This window comes from Doryrhamphus excisus, linkage group LG2, assembly GCF_037039965.1.
Source record: "Doryrhamphus excisus strain RoL-2023G ecotype Guam linkage group LG2, RoL_Dexc_Guam_v1.1, whole genome shotgun sequence".
Classification (NCBI taxonomy): Eukaryota; Metazoa; Chordata; class Actinopteri; order Syngnathiformes; family Syngnathidae; genus Doryrhamphus; species Doryrhamphus excisus.
Genome location: NC_136358.1, coordinates 7,891,446 through 7,912,315, shown reverse-complemented (window position 1 = coordinate 7,912,315; position 20,870 = coordinate 7,891,446). Strand labels below are relative to the sequence as shown.

Genomic DNA, 20,870 nt, shown 5'->3' with positions numbered 1-20,870 from the left:
GTTCTTGTTTATAAAACTGATGGTTTGGACCACACAACCAAAAGCCACTACCATCACATAAATAGTGGTGGGGGTGGGGGTTTGAAACTGTAACATTGAGTCCTTAAAAAACAGCAGAGCACGAAGAGTGTTTTTGCAGTAGATTGTAAAAATAGTAGCACTACAAGAACACAGTGAATGATTGCAATCATGTCTAATTGATACGCACTTGATGGGAACTACTTTATCTTCCGCCTGAGTTAGTGCATGAAGCATAAGCTCGGTGGCGCACTACTGTCCATCCATCATCTTCTACCACTTATCCGAGGTTGGGTCGCGGGTGCAGCAGCCTAAGCAAGGAAGCCCAGACTTCCCTCTCCCCGGCCACTAGGTCCAACTCGACCCAATGCGATTGACTAGCTGCGGCGACCTTTGACCGCGAAGAGCCGAAAGTGGGGGGAAAAACATGCAGTAATTGCTCATAATTGTCATTACTGAACGACATATTTGTCGCCATCTGGTGGACCAAGAGCGCAACTACATCTTTTAATTGCGTTTTATGTGGTAACCTACTTTTCTGCTCTACTCTGAGCATACCTGAAGTGCTTGCAGACGCGTCTCACACTTTAAACACCTCTGACGCAAACAATAGATATAACTTTTTCAACTGGGGTATTATTTTCGCAACAGTTCGGTTGGGTTCTGTCCAATATGGCGTCATATCCGTGTCACGTTAGTTGACGCAGCGATTACGTCGAGTGAAAATGTCGGCTCTAACCATTAACATATTTTAATGACTGCCTTTTAAAATTATACAGGAATTAGTGTCGAGTCATAACTGCAAGTGGTTGTTATCATTACCTCCAATTCGTCGAGATTTATGAGGGCGAGCATCTGAATTACAGCAGGCGGAAGTGGTTCCGGTGATTACTTCCTGGCTAAGGCTAGACGAGTCGATCAGATACGCCGATTTGTCGCATTTCGTGGGTTAATCTACATGAGATATATATATATATATACACACATACATATATACTGCCTTTACAGTTAGTCGTGCTCAGTGTTGTTCGGGGAAGATATTCAATATAATTAAACATTTTTATGTTTAATATTGTTGTGCTAAATAGAAACAGTATTAGCAATATTTTCCCATGTTGTGTTAAGTGAAAGCACAAATGAGTACTGCAGTGATATTAAAATATATGAACCGAAAAACAATTTCACAGTCATTGATAAATGTAATTTTCACTCCTATTTTTTTGAAACTTTTTAGGGAAAAACACCTCTGCATTCTTTATTTTTATTCAATTTAAATAACAATACAAACAACTCTTAATCAGGTCTTGGACCGTCCATTGCAGTCCATAACAGTTGAAGTGCTTTAAGTGACAACCCAAAGGGGGCCCAACAGACTGAACAGCAACAAAAATAGTCAAAGGAACAGTAGGCACACAGTCTCTCAACACACACACACACACACACTCACAACTCAGTGGCGCACTGAACAATTCTGGAATATTTTAAAGACATTAAAGCTTAAGAGCACCGAACATTCAAAAAAAAAAAACTAAGGAACATTGCAACAGTAATACTAAGCTTTAACATTCCTCATCGGAGCATCAGTCAATGGTCATGTGACAGGAAGCCAACATGTTTACATGCTGGATACTGTGATCATCAGTCATCCACGCAGGCAAGACACCCTCAGCCCAGCAGTGGGCACCGTGCAAACCAAAGCTAAGCTAACACACCAGAGGCCACAACGTGTTCAGGTAACTGAAACACGCATTTATATTGCTGCATTAAAATATGTGCAAATTATAACACCCACAACATATAAACACCCACAAGTTGCAGGGATTTTTTTTTTTTTTTTCGGGTGGAGGGGGCAGATTTAGGTGTGCGCTTTGGGCAAACCGAGCGCCGGTTCCACGCTGGTGGTGGTGGTCGGTGTGGGAGGACAGAGCAGCCCGCGGGAGGCTGTGTGGTCCCCGTTAAGGGTCTTGTAGGTGTTCCTCCTCGGCGGCGCCCTGAGACATACTGACGGGAAGCGAAGGCTCGCCAGGCAGCAGCCCGGGCAGGAGATGACCTCCTCCTGATCCAGAGACTGAACACTGTCAGAGCCGAACGGTGACAAAGCGGCCATCTCACTGGATGGCGAGTGGTAGCTGTTGTTGTTGGTCACGGTGGTGGCACCGCTCCAAACCAGAGGTCCGTTCACAACCACTTTGCTGTTGTCCAAATGAGGCAGGCGGGAGGCGATAGATGACGTCCAGCCATTTGAAAAGGGGGGAGAGGAGGACTGGTGGGGCGTGGAGAAGTGGGAGGGAGGGGAGGAGAGCTTAGAGTACGAAGACGAGCTGTCTTGTGCATCTGGGGAGCTGGTGCAGTCCATAGGTTCCTCCTCCTTGTCCACTGAGAGAGGTTCAAGGGATGGTGGGAGGCCAGAATCATCCACCGGGTGAGTAGCTCCGCCCTCTTCCCACACATCCTTTTCACTTTCAAGCAGTCCGTCGTCTTCACAGTTCACAGCGTCACACAGCGACGTCTCCTCGGCGAGGACCATGCTCAAGGTGGTGTTCATGTGAGGGGGCGGCATGCACGGCAGTGAGTGGCAGCACCGGTGCCTCCGGAGCGGGTTGGCCTCACGGGAGCCACTGTGGGGGTCGGGCAGCGGCGGCAGGGTGAAGGTGAGGGAGATGACTGACTTGCTGGGAGTGTCGTAGAGCTTGATCTTGCCGCCTTTCAGGTCCTCTCGATGAGAGAAGGGGTTGACTCGGGCGGGAGCGACCAGGCTGACAGACGGACACGCATCCGGGGTGTGGAGCATGTCCGATTTGCTGCGGCAGAGACGGGGGTCCGACGGCAGACCGAGGGACCGCCTCCTTAGCGGGCCAGCTGCTGGAGAAACGTCTGGGATGACAGTTAACATAACATTTATTCCACATTCATTAATTGGACGCAGGCATGAATTGGATTAGCGGAAAACTCAAGTGTACCCGAGACTGTGGGCTCATCTTTCTGCCACCTCTTCTCGAGATCCACCACAATATGAGAAAAAGATGGACGCTGCTTGGCGCTCAGCTGGCAGGAAACACAGCAAAAAGTTGAACAACTCATTCATTCCTTGCAATAGGTGAAAGTCTTTCTTACGTTACAGCAGAGGATAGCCAGGTGCAGGAAGTCTGTGGGACAGTCTCCGACCATTTGCGTGAAGGCCTCCACATCCAGACCAAAGTCCTGCACACCATCAACAAATGACATGTAGAGTCCAGGCTCAACTGCGGTACCACAAACAACCACAAAGGGGCTGATCCCGAATATGTTGCAGACACCCACAAAGCATGCCTGTCTATACCACTCAACATTAGGGTCATAAAAACAATTACCACAAAAGGAAAAACACTAATACAAATACTAAGAAAGCCCCTCCCTCCCACCCTCCACACTAGACACACACAATCACACACAGTAGGGAGACATGGCATGGCACTGAGGATCAAGGAAACGCCACCTTTGGGGCCGTCCACATTGGGAGGAGCCGCAGGCCGTGCCATCGGGGGACCAGCACCCAGGCCCCCCCGACTCCGACAGACTGGCAGACCCCCCACATTAAAAGGGAGGAACCCCCAGCAGGCCGGGTCAAAGGGACCCAAGGATGGCACCCCCCTCAGCAGACCCGACACAGCCCCCAGTGTGGAGGAACCCCGCTGAGGAAATACTGGAGCTAAAGACTAAAAGCATAAAAAAGGACTAATAAGATAAAAACATAAGAAAAGTTTAAAAATATTAGTTAAAAATTGATTAAAAAGGTGTGTCTTTAATCTTTTTTTAAAAATATCAACAGTCTCCGCAGTTCTGAGGCTCTGAGGGGGGCCATAGCGGCTAAATGCTGCCTCACCGTGGGTTTTCGTTCTGGGTTTTGGTATTGTTAAAAGGCCAGTGCCGGAGGACCGCAGGGTCGATATGGTAAAAGCAGATACGATAAATAAGAAGGTGCAAGGCCGTTAAGACATTTAAAAACCAGTAAGAGAATCATAAACTCGATCCTGAAGCGGACGGGGAGCCAATGTAGTGACTTTAAAACTGGTGTAATGTGCTCCCGCCCTCTGGTCCTCGTCAGCACATGTGCGGCTGAGTTCTGTAATAATTGGAGTACTAGTTTACTAGTAAACAAGTATATTTATATACAGCAGTGGGAAAAACGTGCCCCCTTCTTTTATTTATTTTTTGCACCAAAACTGTGACCGTCTGCAGTGGGCCCAAGACCATGTGACCTGGGCAATGCAGCTGTGCTGGAGAAGGCAAGGTGAGTGATCCGCCAAGGTCAACATGGTCCCCAGGGTTTGCTTTGGTGGAGGGGGTGCAACAGTGTGGGCTGGCGTCAGTCAGCACAAATCTGATTTCGTCATCTGTAAATGTGACACTTAATACAAGCTTTAGTCTTAATTGTATTTCAATGATTGTTAAAGGGGACCTAGAGGTCGTGTAGAGCAGCTCCACACAATAACCCACCCAAACCTGGTAGATTTTTGCTGTATTTCCTTGATTTCTGCTTCCTGCCAAAACAGTCAGTTTAAATTTATTCCACCCACAGCCCGTCTCCGGACATGCCCACTCTGCGGTGATTGGTTACATGCCAAAAGTGCTTCCAAACTCCAAACCATATAAGGAAGTCCGCCCATATAAGGAAGTTTTACCACGCATTTTGAGCCATCACAAAACATCTTTCAGGGCTCACTTCCAAATGCACAAATCTCATTATCTGAAACTTTGACATCGTTTAACACAAGAATACAACATTCTAACTACATTTATAGGTCAGAAAAGTGGAAAAAGCATTAAAACCTATTTTAAACTACTTTTAAAATAGGTTTGTGTTCCTGAAATGCTTATTAAACCTGTTTTGTGTTGACACACAATTACTTGCATTACCTCAAACTGTCTTTTCATTAAATGCAAGAGAAATTTGAGTTGAAACTTTAGTGCAATTTGCGTTTCGGTTTGGGGCGGAGGTGGGTTCCGCAGCCAAACCGGTTGAGAACCACTGCTCTGTAAGACTGGAGAACCCTGCTGTTTTTAATGAACCTGCTGCCAAAAAGGACCAAACATAAAGGCTGAAAAGATACAAAAATGTTATCAGCATTGCAACAAATTCTACGGTACCTCAGTGCGTGGTAGGATGTCAGGGTCAGCCTGTATCCTTGCAATTATTTCACACAGGATGATGCCGTAGGCAAACACATCCACCTATAGACAAAACAAAAATAAATTATTGCCTATACCAGAACAGTATAAAATAAAAAAATCAAATAAGAATGAGCCTATTTGTTGCATAACTAACTCCACCTTTACATTTGACATATATCCAATTAAATAGCTTGATTTGCTACTTGCTTTATGCTCCTCCACCACACCCACTATGGACCTTGACCAACCCTGACCAATCAATAGCTGAGTCAAACAAGAAGTATGTAAGTAAGCACCTTCTCATTGTACACTTCACCCCGCAGCACTTCCGGAGCCATCCAGTAGGGGGAGCCCACCACAGCCAGAGGCTCCTGGTCTGTGTCTTCACTGCAGAGAAAGACAAAAAATAATTACATTCTGAGACAATTCCCCACTTATTTTTAAACTTATTTGAATAAACCTCCATTCATAAAGGAAGCATGACAATTCTATTTAATGAACAAACAGCCTTGCTACAAAGTGTGCTGTGTCAATGTGCTGTTGGGGTTTTGTGGTGAGCAATTGTGCAACTCCAAACTGAATAAAAAAGGAACTAGAGAGTGCATGCGAGGATAAGCACGTGCGCACGCGCACACAAAAACAGATACTTCCTCTGTGTGCTATTTCTATCAGTTAATGCAGGCATGATACTGCAGAAAAAGTGATGGCAGAGAAGCCACTGGTTTCCAGTGTCAACGCCATTTGAAGAAGTGGGGGCAGGAAAGAAAGGGTTCTTCCCTTCGAGTCTTTAATAACAAAAGGGCAAAGTCAATGATGAGTGACCGACTCGGCTTGGGCGAAGAGGAGAAAGCCGTCGGAAGAGGCAGACTGGAATAGTTTGACCTTATTTGGAGAGCCCCCACCCCCTCAAAACCCCCACCTTCCTTTCCTTTCCCCTCCCACAAACACCGACGCAATGGTTGTGGCACTCCACTAAAAAGGTTACAATGGCGTTTGACTTGAATAGAAGGCAAAAAAGCCTGGAATGGAGGAAGTAAAGGCATTCATCGACATCGATGTAAGGACAGAAATGTACTGTTATGTAATTTGCAGACAGGCATTCAAACAGACAGCTTATTCATCTTAGAGTAGGGATGGGAATCCCAGGATACATGGTTCATGATAAATAGGGTGATTAAAAACTTCATCCAAAAGTCTACCTAGCATAATGTTGCCGTTGGAACCATACTTCCTGTTTGCGCCAGGAAACTAACACTTTTGCTATTTTTTTCCAGCATCATCTTGTTTTATAGTCACCACCCCCCAAAAAACTCTCCGGATCTGTCCGCTTTCTAAATTAAAAAAATAAATAAATCTAAATTTCAATAATATAATATTATTTCATATGTTACTGTTTACATTACAAGATGGATTGTTTCTAATTAAGCATGTTTTAGTAAGCCATCTATCAATTGTTACACATATTTTGGAATAATACTCCCTATAATAAACTGCTCCTCCACAGTTCATCCATCTCAGTAAGGAAATATTTTTAACCAAGCGTCGCGGTCGGCCATCCAGTATGGCACTGTGATTCTACAAGACCATTTATAGTCTCAATAAAATATGCCACATAAATGCCTGCAAGCAATAAACAACCAGGAGTGGAAAAAAAAAAAAAAAAAAAAACAGAAGAGTTTAAATATTGACACTTGTCTATTTTAACAAGAGTTCCATGGAAAGGGTGCGGACAGAGGAGCGCAGGTGAGAAGTGACAGGAAGTACTGATAAGAGGAGAGTGAAGGAATGCGAGCATTTATCGAGCGTGACTTATCACGGTGCAAGGCATGGATTGACGCTTTAAGGGCCCGCCTGCCCACCCACACACACACACACACACACACACACACACACACACTCATGCGTGCGCACACGCACACGCACCTGTAATCCGGGATTTTCTCCGCCAAGCCAAAGTCTCCCACCACAGCCGAGCAGAGGCCTCCTTCCCAGCGCACCAGGCAGTTCTGCACAGAGGGGGGTCAAAGTTCGTCACACATAACCACTTTTACTGCTGCTGTTAAATGTTTGTCCACTCTTTACGACCTTTACTTTTAAGTTGCTATAATGCCTCTGCTTTTGTTGCTCTGGCGCTCCCCTCGAGGTGTGAAGGTGTCGTCAAACATAAGAATGAGCCATTTCAACGTGAAATAAACATTGTGTAACCATTTTAGAAGTAGAAGCACATGAAGAGCATCATGGGAAATTCCTCCGCGGCCTAAGTAGCATTACCAACAAGGATTCAGGACAAGCTGGATTTATTACAAGCAGGTTTCTGTTAGTGCTATGACTGACACCATTTACAGTAAATCCTATGTCGCATATATGTACAGTGGTCTCTGCTATAGGAATGGCAATCCCACGGTAGCTCACCATACATGGCTCTGATAATTGATATCTCTATAGTATATATACAAATAATGGTTATAACATACACTAAGACAATACACAAACACTTGTCTTATTACGTACAATGAGGGTGGTTATGCATGGTGTAAGTGAACAATTCTTTTTGACGTCTGACAAACTAAATCATTTTATTGCGGCTATATTGTAATAATTAAAAAAAAAAAAACAATGATCAATATTTTGTCACACTACTAGTTTCAAGCTTGGCATGTACTGATGCGTGGAAATGCACATGCGTGCGTCACCTTGGATGTGAGGTCCCTGTGGAAGATGCCTTTGGCGTGCAGGTAGCGTAGGCCGCGGGCGATGTCCAGCGCCAGGCCGAGACGTGTGCTCCATGAGAGGAAGACATCGCTGTCCAACAGCTGTTCCAAGTTGCCACCGTTGATGTACTGGACCATCAAAAAACCATCAATTCCATTAGAAACAAAGCACACACTCAGTTAAGAGTACATCTTGTCAAGGGACCATACAATAGGAAGTATACTTGGATATATTTTACAGTAGTTTAACAGTATTAATTATCCACTGGAAAGAAAATTGTAAACAGTCTAAATAGTTGCAAACACTATTGTGTTTGCAACTATTTAGACTGTTTACTTACTGTCTGGTTGGACAGTCAAGCTCACTGCCCAATCATATGAAAGTCATTTGATAGATTTTATCATTCTGACTACATTGGGGTGTCCACAGCTAGTGCCGAGCATACATTTTTACATAGAATATCATACAAATACAAATTCAGTATCATTTGTGGTAAGGATTGAAAATACACATAGCAATGCTTTTTTTTAGTTAAATTATATCTACTTATTGGGATGGCCATTAGTAGTGTAGATTGAAAAAACATGCCAATATTGGTCAACAAAAATGTAAGGAATCACATTCTACTGCAAAGCATGATGGTGGTAGTGTCATGGTCTGGGCTGCATGAATGTAGCGGATCACTGGTAGGTTTCATTGAGGGGAAACACAAATTCCTTTGACATTAGGAAGCAGAAAATAGAACATATGGCAGTTTTCCAACATGATAAGGAACCCAAACACACCTCCAAGGTGGTAAGTACTATGCTGAGGATGGTGGGGGTAAATGTGATGGGAGGGGTGAGTATGTTTCTTCCAATTGAGCACCTGTGGAACATCCTCAAGCAGAAGGAAGGAAGGTGGAGGAGTGAAAAGTATCCAACATCAGGATTTGGAGAGTCACACTTAGTACGTGTACACAGTCATTAAAGAAAGGCCGGTGACCAGTCCAGGGTGTACCCCGCCTCTCGCCAGAAGACAGCTGGGATAGGCTCCAGCACCCCCGCGACCCTCGTGAGGATAAGCGGTAGAAAATGAATGAATTTCCACAAGAATTAAGGCAGTGCTAAATAACAATGATGCTCACACTTAATATTCAAAGCTTTGGACATGTTCACTGTAAGGTGGCTGTGTGTTGCCAGCTATTTGGACACTAATGTCTCGCAACAAGTCTCGCATACATGCCATTGACTACACTTGGGGAACACACGATCAGAACAGCTTGCCGACACCCACAACTTCAACTCGAGACAGGCGAGAGGTACAGATCCTTTGAATTAAACCATTTACAAGTGCTGCCAGCTGCCACCATGCCAAGCTAACTGCTGTTCATAGTGGTTGCCGAGCAACAATGGCAAACAAAAAGCAAAATGACATCCGGGTCAAAAAATCAGAAACGGGGCCATCCTGGCTGACACATAAAGGTGGATTTGCCATTAGAGGACCCCTGGATGGATGCAAACTGGGGTCCAACATCATGTTTACATCATGATGGAACATTGGAAGGTATTTGGCAGTGCTACAGTTCTGATCTGTAGCACAAATAAGATCTAAAAAGACCCTCACACATAGATTGGAAATGCACAATCGCAGAACAGCCTCAAGAAGAGCTTAGTGGAGATCAGTGATGAAGTCGTAGACCAGGGGTCTCAAACATTTGGCCTGCAGGACACGAGTTTGAGGCCCCCGCCTTGATATGAAAGTTTAATGTTAGGGGGGGCCCGCGCAAGTTTGATATGGATGATGTATGGTATCATGTACCCAGAAAAATGTTCATGTTAAAGGTTAAATAACTGTTAATAGTTATCCTCCCTATCCGTATGGAAGTGGTAAGTTTTGGCTATTTAAGTTTAAAGAAAATAACTTGAAGGCTACCGTTTAGGACGCTAGCTCTCTAGTTTGCGAGTTAGCATGTGTCTCAAGAGCCTGCAGTTGCGCAATATGTTGTAAATAAAAAAAGAGTATAAATGTGACTATAGTCGTGTTTTGTCATGTCTACAGGGCTCTAATAATGCTTTGTTAATTTTAATCTGCAAAAAATAATTTACCCACCAACTATATGTGGTTTCTTAAGTTTTTATTATTATATTTATTTATTTATTACTGATTGATTGATTTTCTTTATTCTTGATTTGTTTATTTTTCATCTTATTTTGTGTAGAAAAATAAAAAGGAAGATGTTTGAGAACAGTGGAATGTTTTATCAGAGCTTTTATTATAGAAAATTGGAACCAAAGCGAAGTTTTTTTCATTTTTTTTGTTTTTAAGAAATGCTTTTTTTTTTTGAAAACCTGATGCGGCCCAGTCTCACCCAGACCCAAGCTCCAGTGGCCCCCCAAGTAAATTGAGTTTGAGACCCCTGTCGTAGACCTAAGGGAGGAAAATGGCGCACTACGCAATTATATCAATGTACTACAGGATGATAATGCTGCCTTGACCGCCATTCTTGTGGAAGAGAAAGAATAAGTAAGCAATGAATGAATTGAATACAGGAAGTGGACAAGTGGATGAGCAACTGATGAGAGACAGGGGGGGGGGGGTAGGATTAAATAACCTTCAATTTCCTTTACAGACAAGTGGAATCGCAACATCAAGCGTTTAAAAACTGTATAAAATAAAGTGTAATGTAAGGAGAAAGAGTTCATACTAATAAATTTTGTCACCGATAACACAAAGCTTGAGATGCAGGCTGTTTTTCCTTTAAATATATATAAAAAAAAAAACTCTGCATATCTACAGAATGGGTTGGTTTCAAAAATGTAAAAGTATGGACACCCCTGCGCCAAGTTTCAGCTTTCAGTGGATAGTAAATCTATCCTGCTATACAAGCTGTACATGTCCATCGACTCCTCTAGAGTTTATACAAGTTGACTTTTGGTGTCTTGACAAGATACATTGTGTTACTGCAGCAACACATTAGTGGCCTACCTCAGTGAGCGCATGGAGCTGCCCCTCATGGACGCACACTCCTATGAACCTGGAAGCGGCACACACACACACACACACACACACACACACACACAAAACCATCAACACAACCACCACACAGAAAGGTGAAGGAAAACAAGAATTGTTTGGTTTACCTGAGGATGTTTGGGTGTGACAGTCTGTTCATGAGTTGGACCTCCCTGAGCATGTTGGCCCGATTACTGGCCAGGATGTTCATCTTCAACGCCATCACCTGACCTGACACGCGATGTTGCACCTGGACCACACACAAAAGCAACATTAGCGCTCCCACAATGGAGGTATCTGAGAGTGGCCAGATCTGCTAAAAGGAAATAGTTGGACACGCTTCATTTATGGATCAACATGGACTGACACTGCAGCCAACACGGGAAGTCTCACACTGCGGTTGCTACACAGTTGCAACACCTCCGTCTCAATTAACAATACAACTCCACTTATTTGTACCCATGAAGGAGAGTTTGCATGACAAAGTGTTCATCCTCCACAATGTAGTTTGATTTCACCACAAAGCCTGTTTGCTTACTTTCTAGAAGATAAGACGCTAACATGTTGGCAGTCAATGTCAACACACACCCTGCCTTGTGCTAATGGCGGGGCCAGCTGAGATGTTAGCAGGAATAAACATTACAAGTGAAGGCACGCTCTGCATTTTTGTACTGAATGAAGCTACGCTGCTGTGAAAAAGTGCTTCCTCATTTTTTTTTTGCACATTTGCACTCAAATGTCTCAGAACAAATAGTACAACGGAACACTTTTTTGATTAAACTTTGTATTCTTAAAAAGGGAAAGAAAAAAAGCCTTATATGGCCCTGTGTGAAAAGGTGAATGACCCCCCCATTAAAACATTACTGCTAGATTAATTGAAATCTATCAGTCTTGAGAAGGTTGTAAAGTCATTTGTAAAGCTTTTGGGACTCCAGCAAACAACAGTAAGAGCCATAATCCACAAATGGTGAAAACATGGAATGGTGGTGAATCTTCCCAGGAATGGCCGGCCAACCAAAATTATCCCAAGAGAGCAGTGACGACTCAACTAAGGTCACAAAAGACCCCACAACAACATCCAAAGAACAGCAGGCCTCACTTTTAAATTCCGTAAAAGAACATTATACCAACAGTAAAATATACCAATAGTAAAATATGTAATTGATTGCAGTTGTTGTTGCCAAGGGTGGCCCAACCAGTTATTAGGTTTAGGGAGCAATCACTTTTCACACAGGGCCAATTAGGTTTAAATAATAAAAAGCTTCATTGAAAAACCGTATTGTGTGTTCAGCTGTGTTGTGATTGACTAATATTTAAATTTGATTAAACATTAAAAAGCGTGACAACCCTGCATGTCCTTGCTAACATGGTGCAATTTCCAGCACTGAGATGATTCTCAAGTTCAGATCTCAACATGTCCTGACCTGGGAACATCCAACTTTTGTCTGTCTGCAAGGACCTACAAAAGCATCATTAGTTATTCAGAGAGAGCATAAATGCTATGTGTAAATACAGGATGAGCACAGCAGCGTTTGGCAACCCATGAGTGCTGTCACTTGCAGATGACGTGGTTGGCCTGTGTATGTTAGAAATAATAACCATTAAAAAGATGAGAAAGTAAAGCATGCCAAACATTTGTTCACACGTAAGTGTGCTCTGTTGAAAGACATTTGTTTTTTTGCCTGCGGGCCCTCAGGTATTGTCAGACTAGTTTTGGGAAAGGATGAAAAAAAAAAAAAAACTCAAACAAGTGCGCTACTTTGAACCAAATTAAAAAAGCAACGCCTGACAGATGTGTCTTGACACGCATGCCCATTATTCTCCCACTTCACATCTCCCAATTGCATACCACAAAGATGAACGCTTCCATTTGATCCGCACAGCATCTCCCTTAAAGTGCATTTGATCCTAACTCATGCCAGTCTTTATATGACGCCATCAAAAGGCTACAGCCATCTTCAAGCCAAGTAGCGACTTGACAAGGCAGCAGTAAACACGCTGACATTTGCTTGCTCATTTGCTATTCAAAAGGCCAACGTGGTTGTGGGGGTGAAGGGGGTGGGGGCAGACAATTAAAAAAAGAAATAAACATCAATCCTGGATGCGTGTGTGCGCTATGTACAGTGGAACCTCTGTTAGCGTCCACCCTGTTTAGCAGTTAAAGTTGAAAATGTTTTTGCATTCTGTTTAGAATACAATAGGCATTATTAATACACTGCATTAGTTGAAAAATAGTCTTGATATGTATATGTATTTTTATTTTAGTTTAAATCAGAAAGTGTCCTTGTTAGCATTGTATTAGTTAGCAAACAAAATGGCAACTGGAAGTTATGGCACCAGTCTATGATGTCATCAGCGGTTGACTCAATAATGTTAACACAAAGCACATTTTAGTAGTTTTATATGTATAAATTTACCTTTATCTTCATTGAAGACTACTTTTCCCAAAAAGGAGTCATTACTGGTTACAGAATTCAGGTGACTAACACTACTAAACTCAAAAAACAACTCATGGCAAAACAGGAAGGTGGTTGGCGATGTTGTCGTGTCTGACAATAGAATACCATCGTCAATGGTCAAAAGGTTAAATGTTCATGTATCCCTTTCATTTATCATTTGGACTTTTCTGCATGTCGAACTATTATTTTAAAACTATAAAAATGTGTCTTAACAATTAGCTTGCAGCAATTGATTCATTGGATTTACACTCTTTTACGGGAAAAATTCATTCAACTAAAAAGGATGTAGTTGGGTTAAGTTGGCGCTGATTGAATCAACTTCCGCATCAAAACACAAACAACCTAAATTCCACACTATAAGGTGCTCATGTGGCTCATAAAATACATTTTTGTGGGCTTACTACTCCTGAACAGCTGCACACAACAGGGTGAACATTTAGCAGAACATCTACCCATATTGGGTGTGCATGTGCTATTAGTTTCCTGACAAATACAACGCATGGTGGTGGTGGGACCCAAAATTTTGATTGACATGAATTCTCTCACACAGCTCAACAAAAATGAATAAATTCAGGGTAGGGTATATATACATGTTTTGCTGCAATAATTGGCGTGCACTTTTTAGGAACAGACAAGCAAGTATTATTGAGTATTAATCTACTGTTTATAATGATTTTGGTATTACGTGTATGCTAGCACAACCCAAACTCAAAACCCTTGTAGTCAGTGTTTGGGTGGTTGCCATGGCTACCACTTTCTTCTTAACAGGAAGAGAATCAAGCCGTGAATAATGTTGATGCTGCGCAACGTCTCACCTTAAACACCTCAGAGAAGAAGCCAGCTCCTATCTTCTCACAGCTGAAGTCGTCCAAGCGGGCCAGACTGGACACGGCGCTGCGCAGGGCCCGGTAGGAGGACGGCCTGGTCCGGTTTGCCCCGTGCACACTGTGCATGGGCACCTCAGCCTCCCGCTCCTGTTCCGGTTCGACCCTCTCCATCTCTGGAGGACAGACCTGCTTTAAAATCCAGCCTGGGATGCGTCTACGTGTCCCAAGTTGGCTCCAGAGGCCAGGAGGAAAGTTGTCACAGATGCAGTCAGGTTCTGGTGCAGCCCGCTCTAGCGAGGTGAGCCGCGGCTGTGTCGCATCCTGCAGGGTGAATGCACACTTTGCGATGGGGAAGCACCCTCCTTTTGGTTCTAAATGAAGAACAGGAATATCACATCATCTGATATGAAAGGCAAGGTGATGACTCAGCAAGAAGTACAAAAAGCCTATAACTTCAAAGTTTGCCCTCCACTTGGTTTTGCAGGATCTACAACGGCAGAGCACATTTGAAAGTCATGTTGGATGCAAAGTGCTCCGTCTGCAAAGAGAAACAAATGTGGCTGCTTGTGGTGTTATCTGCTCTCAGCTGATAGCGCCTCTCATTGTTAGCGGCCGTACTTTGCGCAAACACACACACACACACACACACACACACAGTAAAATTGATCCAATCACTCTGCACTGAAGCTCCAATCCTACTTGGATTCCTGCTGGGGGGGTGATTAGAAGCCCCGCTGTAAGCTAGCTAGCTGCATGCCTGCCTTGCTGCGCCGTCCGTCCTTCTCTCAGCTCGTCAATTATGGATGCCACAGCTGAGCAGAGTTGCCTATCACGCACGTATGTGATGATGCATACGGAAATGGCTGAAGTCATCAAGGCGACGCATGCATGTCGCTAAAGCATGAGGACGTGATGTGTACACGCACTCACCCGCAAAACAACGTCCCGGTATGTCCTCTCACCCTCTACCGACTGCTGCAGCGGAGTCCGCTTCGCAATCAATCATCCCCGGAGCGTCCGTCCGTCCTCCTCCTCCTCCGCGGTGGTGGTGGTGTCGCCTTACTTCCACACACGGCCCTGGATGTGGCGTCTTTTGGCGTGCTTTATTGGAGGCGGCGAAAAGAGGGGGGTGGGGCTTCTTCTCACACCTTCCCCTTTAAAAAAAAAATAATAATGTGGGGGCGTCACGTTTATGTCAAATTAAAATATAAATGGCTGTTATAAAATAGCAAGATTACCTCCGCCATAGCACTCATGTCTTCATTTGCGTAGCTTCGTCAGTTTATGTGCAACTTCCGGGGGGCGGACCTAAGTGCGCACGTGATCACATTAAAAAAATGCCGCTTCAGTGTCGCTTGGAATAAAATGTGTGATTTTCGCATAGAATATCATATCACTAGGTGTTTTTTTTGTTATCTAAAGAAGGGAACTAGAGGATACAACCCACAATGAAATAAGCATGAAGGTGACAATGACAATATTTGACAATTGATAACAAGTTAGAAAGGCCTCCTCAACAAGAAGTACTGGAATCACGAACCCATGTAGCAGACCTCGAAGTGGAACCCTTTGATATAAAGACCACATACAATTGGATTGGAGAAAAAATACAGGACAATTTTCCAACTAGTTCTACAAAATACCAAAGACTGAAAGAATGTAGCATTATTTTGTTGTGGCTCACACAATATGGGGGAACTTTGGCGGAAAACTGATGAGAATTACATCAAAAGTGAGATTGCCTGGAGCTCACAGTCTTAATGAACTTGCGAGTGAAGCATAAATTCCAGAGCTGGATAAAGTAGTTCAAATCCCTTGGGGGGGCGTTATTACCTACCAAGTGAATAATCTGAATGATTTTACTGGAATTGATGAGAACACAAAGCAACATTGAATATAGCATCTTTGTCACTATCATCTTCATCTGTACAACTACTGCATTCTCCACGGCTAACGCTAACAGTACTGATGCTTGACGTCATTGTGTGTCCACATTTCTTGTCACTGTTTTGATAAAAAGTTACCTCCCTGGGGTAACTTGGCTTCATTTTTCTCCAAACCTCACCTGCCAGTTTGTTTTCTAGTGTCTTCCTGAATCAAGTCCACCCCTGCCACCCACCAGGGGACAGATGTAAGCCATCCAGTGAGAGTCCAAACAGCATTAGGGGATCTGGAGTAATTCTAATTCCGAAAAAAATGGGAAAAAGCATCAAATTGAATGATCTGTGTATATTAAAAAAAGCCAAAAAGTGATAGTTTCCCACACATTGTTTGTAGAACATGGTCTTGTTTCCCTGTAAAATAATCCATTTGTGATGTGAGACGTTATGTCTGTAAGCCACCTTCCCTGAGCCCAATGCTAGTTTATGGAAACAAGAGAACTTTGTGGGTAACATGAACATTTCACATCACAACAATAGAGGCAACTTGAGGCCACCATATTTTACAAACAGGCTGGTAAAAACAAAGCAAGGACTTTTATTTCTAATCATTCTATTCCTTTTAATATACTGGGTTTCAGTTTTTTATATGAATTTAAACAGATCAGAATTTACCCTTCCTTTCACAGTCAGGTCACTTTTAGACTTACTCATTGGAATATTTAAGAGAGTTCATTCATTCATTTTCTACCGCTTTTCCTCACGAGGGTCCCGGGGACCCTGGACTGGTCGCCAGCCAATCACAGGGCACATATAGACAAACAACCATTCACACTCACATTCATACCTATGGACAATTTGGAGTCACCAATTAACCTAGCATGTTTTTGGAATGTGGGAGGAAACCGGAGTACCCGGAGAGAACACGCAAACTCCACACAGAGATGGCCGAGAGTGGAATTGAACCCTGGTCTTCTAGCTGTGAGGTCTGCGCGCTAACCACTCAACCGCCGTGCAGCCTGTTCTAAGAGAGTTATTAACATTAATTATACTAACTCTTTCATGAATCAACACTATTTCACAATTGGGCTCCAAAGAAAAGGCCTCCAAGACAACTTTGTACCTTTGTTTGGGTGCAACTGCCAAGCAAGCAGTGCTACCGCTCACGTGATGGCCCAAAGGAACTATCCAACTGTGGAGGAAGTGTGACTTTTAAGCCTAAAAGTGATTCAAAGATGAGTCAGTAGCATGTTATTTTTGAATGAAAACTTGACACTGGGCTGCGTGATGGATGAGTGGTTAGCGCGCAGGTCTCACAGCCAGGAGATCCGAGTTCAATTCCACCCTCGGCCATCTCTGTGTGGAGTTTGCATGTTCTCCCCGTGCATGCGTGGGTTTCCTCCCACATTCCAAAAACATGCTAGGTTAATTGGCGACTCCAAATTGTCCATAGGTATGAATGTGAGTGTGAATGGTTGTTTGTCTATATGTGCCCTATGATTGGCTGGTGACCACTCCAGGGTGTAAGCGGTATAAATGAATGAATTAATGGACTTGACACCATATCATTATTAACTCTGCTAGGGAGACCTGTGGCTTCATTTTTTGCCTTTAGTTCGGGGGGGGGGGGGGGGGGGGGGGGTTCAAGGGGCCGTCTATATATAAGAATAGCATACTTGCTCACGGTGCACCAAAACATAACGCATTCACAGCAAGTCGATGCTCACATAAATCAACTACTACTACTACATTGGTGATAAAATAAGCGCTAAACATAACACAAGTTCTTTCCAAATGCCCACAAGGCATGCTGGGTAGTCCAGCAGCGACTATAGGAACAATAAAAATTAGGATATGAAGAGTTTACTTCTCTCACGACCTCCTCAACATATTTTGTAATCAAGAAAAAATGCAAAAAAAATGTGAGAGGAGTACCACAAGCTACCCAGCATGCCTTGCGGATGCAGACGCCCACATGGTTACTTTAGGTTTAAAAAAATTTTTACAAAAAAATTGTTTACTATTATAAATAGTGACAATACTGTATTAGAGGTTGCCATAAGAGAATATAATTGTCTATATAATTTTTAATATATGCTCTGTGATAGGCTGGCAAGCAGCTGGGATAGGCTCCAGCATAGAAGTGACCCATACACGCCAAAATGGATGATTGGACCACATTCATATCATTTGCGTGTCACGTCTGGCCTCACAGCCGACCAAGATGTAAACACGTTGGGCTGCAGGTGTGTGAGCTACTGAATTATTCACTGGTCCGTTTATCGTGTCTCTGTCGGAAAAAGAAAAAGCATTTGTGTCACGGCATTGTTACTTGCATTATTTAAGAGTTGCTTCAAAAAAGTATATATTTCTAATGTGGCCTTAATACTACCCTTAAATGGTGCTGTCTGCCATGGTCAGGTACTGCAATGGGGGCGCTAGGGTTTCATTCATTCATTCATTTTCTACCACTTTTTCCTCAGGAGGGTCGCGGGGGGTGCTGGAGCCTATCCCAGCTGTCTTTGGGCGAGAGGCGGGGTACACCCTGGACTGGTCGCCAGCCAATCACAGGGCACATATAGACAAACAACCATTCACACTCACATTCATACCTATGGACAATTTGGAGTCGCCAATTAACCTAGCATGTTTTTGGAATGTGGGAGGAAACCGGAGTACCCGGAGAAAACCCACGCATGCACGGGGAGAACATGCAAACTCCACACAGAGATGGCCGAGGGTGGAATTGAACCCTGGTCTCCTAGCTGTGAGGTCTGTGTGCTAACCACTCTCCATCGTGCCACCGCGCTAGAGTTTGAAAAGTACAATATTCCACCCTCTTCCTGTTTCCTCCAGGACAGCTAGTAGTCAATAGCTAGTATGTGTGTGCACGCTATGTCTGTGCAAGAGCCATAAGTGAAGTGACAACACCATTAAGGCCACTCCCCCTTTTTAGCTTTTTTTCTGAAACCACTGCTAACCCGGTGGTGGTGTTCTAAAAAAAAAGTGTAATTTGGAGCCCAGGACGGTTAGTACTTTCAAACTCAGCGAATCAACAGTGACTGTCCCATCTGGAAGGCAATCAATAACAGCAGCCTGCCGCATCAGCAGTACAGATCAATCCTGTCAGCACTTGAATGCAACACTGCTTGATGCTCCTTCGTGAAAACTGAAAGCTTTACATCTCTAATGATTCCTGTTTCCATACACTCAATATATGCGAATGAGGTGGGGTGTCCTGGGGTTTTGATAATAGGATTTTGGGTGCACACCAGCTGTGCCATGTGCCACATATAAGCTGCCACATGCTCCCCCTGTCTCCATCAATGAGGATGCTTCAACCATGGTTGAATGAAATGTGAATTTAAAGGTAAGAGAGTGCAAGGAGGTGACTCTATCTGTTAATTAGAAACTCCCATGTTGACAACAAAGGAGGTAATGAATTCCACAAACGGGCTCAAACCCACCCAAGGGGAGACACATATCAGACGCAGGTCTCCAGTGTAGATGGAGGTGCTGGAAAGTGGATCAGAGCGACATGGGACTTTATCCACTTTGTTAATTACAGTCCACTGATGTCAGGAACCAGATGTTGCTCAATGCAATAGCAGCATGGCCAGCATATACAAACATTGTGGGTTTTCTCCTCTTTTTGTCCCCACTTGTCTCTACTTGCCCTGTGTGAGTTCAGGTTTCATCTTACAGGTATGGATTTGTGCTTTCTTTCCTCCGCACTCCACTGTGATACATTTGTGCTGCTCATCACCGCAAGGGAGAAGCTATCTCATAACTTCAAGATGCCACCTTTTTCTGCAGGCCTTTTCATGAAAAATGTGATCCACGTGTGACACTACACGCCATGTAGTTATATAAGGTGATTTGGGGGATTTTTCCACCAGTAGGGCAAACATAATCAATAACACGATCAATAAATAGTTCAATTTGGAGCCATTCTAGGATTTTTAAAATCAAACTGGCAAATGAAAGCAATACCTTTAAGCTCAAGTGTGTAACAAAACACAATAGACTCTAGTGTAAATAACCCACTGACCTGCTTTCATGGAGCCTATGCCTTTTTGGGAAAATGGCTCTCTCTAGCGTTCACATTGGTCACTGCATCCGAAAGTACTCAGCTTGCAGGTGCATCGTACAGACGAACACCATTTCCGCTACTGACAGGAAAAAACATTCCAATGATAAATCAAATTATGACTTACCATAATTTTGAAATTATGATATAAAACTTCATAATGATATGATAATGATTATTAGAACTTATTAGATACAAACTGCGCATGCGCTGTGTGCCACGTGACGGAAAACGCCGGTGAAGCAGGCGGCAACGTGCAGTTTCTATGCTATAATTATGACTTAAATTAAATCAAAATAAATTATACTTTTTAGCTAATAATTTCGACTTTTTAATCCCATAATTATGATTTACTTTTTTTTTTTACTATTATTATTTTTTTCTTTCAGTGGCGGAAACGAGCACCTAGTTATCCAAGAACGAGTCGTTAAAAAATATTTAAACACATTGGAATTAGTTACCGTTTGTGTTAAAGTCTTGGTTAAACTTCAATATTTGCTCCGCCTCGGAAACAATTGTAATCCGTTGAAGTTGTCAGGCAAGATTTATTGCAAATGCAGGAAGTGGATGAATTGAATTGCATAACAATGAATTTTATTTATTTATAATTAAATATTAAGTTTGTGAACATAACATTAAATATAGCTTGTCGCTTAATAGTTATCGCTAATCTTAATGGCTCTTTTTTCTCAAATCACAGAAGTTGAATGACTTTTATTCTGAAAGTCAGAACGGTTTT

General features: G+C 43.2%; 1 protein-coding gene across 2 annotated transcripts; it reads right to left on the bottom strand.

Annotated features, from left to right (window-relative positions):
• Positions 1–1,198: 1,198 nt before the first annotated feature.
• tesk1b (testis associated actin remodelling kinase 1b) lies at positions 1,199–15,474 on the bottom strand. Of its 2 annotated transcripts, XM_058068842.2 has the most exons (12): positions 15,400–15,474; positions 15,092–15,315; positions 14,150–14,532; positions 11,004–11,125; positions 10,849–10,897; positions 7,863–8,009; positions 7,093–7,175; positions 5,466–5,556; positions 5,146–5,229; positions 3,133–3,219; positions 2,979–3,063; positions 1,199–2,892 (listed from the first exon to the last, which is right to left on the bottom strand). In XM_058068842.2, exons 3-12 carry the CDS (start codon positions 14,330–14,332, stop codon positions 1,874–1,876), a joined length of 1,950 nt encoding a protein of 649 aa, XP_057924825.2. In that variant the 5' UTR covers positions 14,333–14,532; positions 15,092–15,315; positions 15,400–15,474; the 3' UTR covers positions 1,199–1,873. The 2 variants fall into 2 exon arrangements, with proteins under 2 accessions (XP_057924825.2, XP_057924826.2); XM_058068843.2 differs by lacking the exon at positions 15,400–15,474 and having other exon boundaries at positions 15,092–15,368.
• Positions 15,475–20,870: the final 5,396 nt, after the last annotated feature.